The sequence below is a fragment of the Atta cephalotes genome (assembly GCF_000143395.1).
Source record: "Atta cephalotes unplaced genomic scaffold scaffold00004, whole genome shotgun sequence".
Lineage (NCBI taxonomy): Eukaryota > Metazoa > Arthropoda > Insecta > Hymenoptera > Formicidae > Atta > Atta cephalotes.
In genome coordinates, this window is record NW_012130068.1 from 2,037,638 (window position 1) to 2,043,429 (window position 5,792).

General features: G+C 34.0%; 1 protein-coding gene across 1 annotated transcript in view; it reads left to right on the plus strand.

Moving 5' to 3' along the window:
* LOC105626124 overlaps window positions 1-4,407 on the plus strand; it is a 14,451-nt gene extending 10,044 nt beyond the window's left edge. Inside the window, 7 exon segments of the mRNA XM_012207436.1 lie at window positions 560-755; window positions 834-1,012; window positions 2,256-2,619; window positions 3,273-3,607; window positions 3,686-3,997; window positions 4,199-4,361; window positions 4,364-4,407. Coding sequence (XP_012062826.1) covers window positions 560-755; window positions 834-1,012; window positions 2,256-2,619; window positions 3,273-3,607; window positions 3,686-3,997; window positions 4,199-4,361; window positions 4,364-4,407 — 1,593 coding nt within the window.
* The last annotated feature ends 1,385 nt before the right edge of the window (window positions 4,408-5,792 follow it).

A 5,792-nucleotide genomic window follows, 5' to 3' on the forward strand; every position in this document is an offset into this window, starting at 1 on the left:
ATTATATATATATATATATATATATATATATATATATATATATATATGTCCTAAAAAACGTCTTTTAGACATGCATGTTGTCTGGGAAGTAATATATGACAAAATAGTACAATATTATTTATGTATTAGAAATAAAATAAATGAATCTATGTATAATTATGTATAATAATCTACATATATTATCTATGAAAAATATCCACATTGTAGTAAAGTTAATTAAAATTTTTTAATTTCTTAGTATAGCTTATTATTTTTTCGCATTAACTTGATGAAGATTGAGATTTGACTTTGCAAGAAACTTAAAAATTTATATGTTCTATATTACAGCAAGTAGACTGCAAGTATATTTGTTTCGATTATTTTGCTATAAATAATTCTGATAGCTCTTCTAAAGCTTAATCTGTTACAATGGGATTCGTTTCGAACAATAATTCCTAGGCGTATCAATTAGCATTAATATCTGACATTAATGAAAAATACAACAATAATAACTTAATAATATTTAATTATTGGACGTGTTTAGTTGTCGTACTTGACAATTACACATAATTTATCACAGATACTTACACCTGCGACTGCCGATGATTTGCGAATGGCAGAAAAAATAACTTTGAATCCTACCGAGACTTCAGATGCTGACGGTAATAAAGCTGTTCAGGTGAAAGTACCAGTGGTTGCTACTGTGATGCAGAATATCGAACCTGATGGCAGATCGACCTTCATCGTCGAGCCTCCTGGTGCGGAACAGGAGCAAGGTAAGCTCTCTCGTCAATCTTGCAAGGCGAGACGAGGAAGAAGGAGACGTGCTCCTCTCTTTAATCTGTCGTCGTCAGATGATCTGGTGACAGCATTGGATACGCAGTTCTCTCCTTCCGTGCTCAATCGCAACGAACCGGACCGGCAAAATGGCCTGAACTCAACTACGTCGATAGACGAGTGTAACGAGTTACTGGAACTAGCCGCGCAAGGTGGAATACAGTTTGTTCGCGCCACGGAGGATGGTCGTTACGAGGTAATGTAGAAACGATTACCACATTCAACGTATGAAGCTGTGTTAGCGCGCTCGTAACAGCACGTCCGTTAATAGTCACGTTTGGGGAACAGAATGATTGTTGGATCTCTTGTTGAAACTCTCTCTTAAAATAACTTTCCCTATAATTTAATTTAATTATTCATGCGGTATATTTTTGCGAGCTCTAAAAGATTTTTCTTGTTGGTAACATATTTACTATACGATCATATCGTTTGAATTAATATAATTAAAGAGCTCTAAAAAATAAATAATTCTCACAGAAAAAGATTTTACATTAATAGAAGCCATTAAATATCAAAAAAAAAGTTTAAATAAAATAAATATATTAAAAAAGAATTACATTTTGGGTTAAATAGATCCGAACAGACCAGCAGAGTTAAGATGAATTATCTATATAGTAACTGTGCTTTAAACCCGATTACTATGATAAACTTGAATAAAATCGAGACGAAGACAATTATTGATGTGGCGGAAATTTAATATAAGAGTACGAATCCCAAGCTATAACATCGTCTTTCTTTATCTTTGAAAGGACGGCGTACTCTTCTTTACGCAGAACCGACATTACGCCGTCGACGTCTTTTCGATCGACTTTTCGACTTACAGTACGCGCGACACATTCGGAATATTCACGTCAGGCGCCTTCATTCCTTTACATAGAGTTCTCTATTTAGAGAACTGCTGCGTTGCCGCGTTTGCGAAACGTGTTGTGTAATGTACTCATAGGAACATATAGCTGGAATTTATCTTTGGCGCTTCTTCAAATTAGCCGTAGAAACCCAATTAATTTTAGCCACTATATCGATAGACTCCAAATACTACAAGAGTTTTAATTAAATCCTAATTTCCATTGCAATTCCGTGAAGTAAGCTTCGGAAAGCTAATTGATTTTTATTGGTGAAAAATTTAAATTGATAGACAAATTCTACATATTTAAAATCTCAAGAATCCATTTCCGTTTAAATCCTCGAGTTAAATCTATCTTATTTTAATATAATATTTTGGATTCATCTCTGTAAGGATGATTATGATTTGTAATTACGATTTATATGATTTTTTTTGTAACAATAGGAATTACCGTGGCTAGAAAATATTATAAAAATGTTTTTTTTGTATGTTGTGTATATATGTCACACAGTTTGCCTTGTCGTAATAAATTATTCCGGTCATGACGAAGCTTTAAACAGTTCAATGCCCTTACACGCACGCGTTATGGCTGCAGGTCATGACGAACAGCGAGGCTCGCGACTTAATGGCGCAGAATTCCCACGACGTAACGATTCTTGACGGCGAACAGGCGGATGCCATCAATCTCGTGAATATACGCAATAATAGTGATGTCATCATCGGCGACAACGATAATCAGATCATGGTGCTGGAATCCGGCCAAAAGTCCAGTGGTATGTCAATGGACGACATCGAAGTTCTTGAGGATAAAGATATTAGAATTCTCGATAGTAAAAGCCTCGACGATCGTTTCGCGGATGGCATGTCATTTCTTTCCCAGACCAAAATCGACGATCTCCTGCTGGGTCCCAAATCGCTGCCTATCGATGGCGATGGCGCTCTTGCCGGGCACGACGATGGTAGGTGAATCGATGTCGTAATATCATGATTTACAGAAATCCTTTAGATGTTCGAGATTGTTGCACATTTTCTCAATTACAAGTCAGTTTAAACAGTATTTTTATAATTTAATTCTCCACTGGCCAAGTAGACTTACAAGACAACGATGTTTTGATGAATTTAGATTCGTAAAAAATAAATAAAATAAGTAAAATTTCTCTATGATAGTAAAAATTAAAGTTTTCATAAGTACGCAAGAATTTTTTCAGATTTTTATGCAATAAAATAAAAACATATACGATATAAAACATATACGATATAACAATATAAAAAAATTTGCATTGAAGTTCGAAGAAGATTGCTGACGGAAGATACAAAATTCCACATAGGCGATGGAGAATTAAGTAGTTAATAATTATTAATTATGTTGAAAAAATATATCAGAATTTTTTTAGATTTTTTAGAGCTCAAAAACCTTTTAAAAAATATAACTGTCCCTCACTGATCCAGATAGTCTGATTAACAATAAGTTGTGAAATTCGGGATTGTCTGCGGAGATTTAATTAAAAAATCCGGATGAAAATACAAGAAAGAAACTACGCAGAACAACATGATGTTAGAAAATAGATTCGTTTAGAAATAGTCTTATAACTTTTGTTATTATCGATTTCAGTAATGACTGTGACATCGAGTCAACAAGATCTAACGAGCATTTTGGGTCATTCATCAAATCTATCTACCAATTCGCAATCCTCGTTATCATCTCTATTCATGAAGAACCATACGCCATTGTCGTTGTTGAGCGAGACACTACCGTACCTAAAGAGCAATCAGAGCCTCGCAGAAGATCTAAATATTCTTGGTGTCTCCCCCATGGAAGATCATCATTCGGAATACGATCCGAAGATGAAATTATCGTCAGTCTTCGATGACGATTGCGATACTGGATTAATGGCTTTTGGTCAATCAGACATGAAAATGCTCGATCCCGGAAGTCAGTGCATGAAGGTACAGTTAATTAAACATTGCGCGATAGTTATTGAGAATACGCTAGACAAGAATACATTTATACGATGAATTTTATAGTCTTTCAGTGACAAATTTTGTTTGCCACCCCCGAAGCTATATCCCGGCCTAAATGAGGTAAAGATTTTGGGACCGAAAAATCACAGTCATGAGTTTATGGCTCCACACTATCAAGATACTAGATTCCTTAGTCCTTACGAACAGTTCCTCAAGAATACTTCCATGCAAAATGTTTGTGTACCTAATATCATCGACGCATCGGAAGGATGTAAAAAAGAGGTGAAAATACTCGGTAAAAGACTCGGTACTGGAATTATTACTACGACTGAGGAAGGTGACATCGTCAAAGTTATTGATGACAAACCTAAATTTGTAAGTAAAATCATATAATTTTTTTTTAATTATTTTGTAAAAGATAATGAAGTAATAAAAATTTAATCATTAATTTATAAATGTTATAACATAAATATATTTGTCTATTATAATTTATAACGAGATAAATAACGATTCATTAATAAAGATTAAGTCGAGACATTCTAATTATTTGATGAAATGTTTGCTATTTGATTGTAGGAAAATACATTGGATCTCTGCGATAACGTTTTGCAACAGTGTACGACCATGTCGCCTAGACGATTGCACCGGCAGCCACCGATAGAAAATGACGCGGACAACTTTTTGCTTCAAGTAAACACTTTCGAAAATAATTATTATAAGAGCGACGATAAAGAGAATCTTTTTCGAACCTATGCAGGCTGGCAGTCCCTGTTCGGATTTTCTGAATTTCGGTAATCGCCTCGCCGGTAAAGATTTGTCGCCCGACGGTCACATTGATAGAAGTCAGAAGGATGATCGCGGAGATAGTTTCACGTCCGGAGAAATGCTGGATCTGGATTGACGAAACGCGGACGTAGATAAAACGGACTCTTACTTCCGGAATTATTCGTTTTTTTGTATCGCTGCGGTTTGCCTGGCGAAGTATTCGTGCATTGCTTCGATCCTGTTCGGTGCGTATACAGAAATGAAAGGTAATACGTGAATAAAAAATAATTAAATTGCAATGAGGAGGAAGGTGCATTTTGGCAATTTTATAGTTTTCCGTTCTGCAAAAAGTTGCACATATTTAATACGATAGACCGAATTTTTATTACTTACGTATTTTTACTTGAAAATTTATGTTGCTAAATAATGAAGGATACTACATACAAATTATCCTAATATTTTTGAGAGTGCGCAACGATTGATTCGCTATCGAAGGCTAAATAAAATATTTCGCGAAGTAAAAAATTAATATTATTTCCAATCAATTTTAATAAATATATTTGTAAATCGAAATACAAATAACCGTTCTTGAATTACGCTATATCGCTATTTTCAAGTTTTCTACACTGATTTACGTAATATGTATAAAAAAAATCTGTCCAGTATTTTATATTTAGATATTTTAATGTTGAAGAATAAATGAAAGTCTTTTTCGGAGCTCCTCTCTTTTATTCGGTAATAAAAAATAAAATATGGTATATATCCATTAGAACGAGAAAAATCATCTCAGCATTGCTGTTTTTAATAAATACGTGGGATAGAAAGATACGAAAGACTGCGGTATTCCGATACGAAGGTTATTTAGATTTATTCGCGAATTCTCGACTCGGCAATATTTTCTCCGCATGTACGTGCCAATACCAATAGGTGGAGTGGTTAATACCGTCTGCCCTGGCATCTATCCCTGCTACTTGATAGTCAGTTCCCATTCGGAATCGCACCGTCTTATATAGTAACCTGTACAAGCAATCTGATTTGCAATTTGTGGGATTTATTATAGAATTGACGCGAAAGACAAATTAGTTAGCAGTTTGTTGACGTTTGGATTATTATATTATATGCGAACTGTTCGTAGATATATATTTTTAATCGGGATATATCCAGGCAGAACATAAAAGTCACCATGATATCAAAATGGCTCCAAAATGATTATCAAAAGTCATTTTTTCATTAGTTACAATTTTTTAAAATATCTAAACAACGTTATCGTGACCTGTTGTTCTGCTTGGATAATATCTTAAAAAATTATGTGCTTGATTATATTTTTAAACAAAGTTTGATTTTTGTTCTTTTTATGTTACATTTTATCACTATACAATAAAATATAAATTTATAATGACAGAGA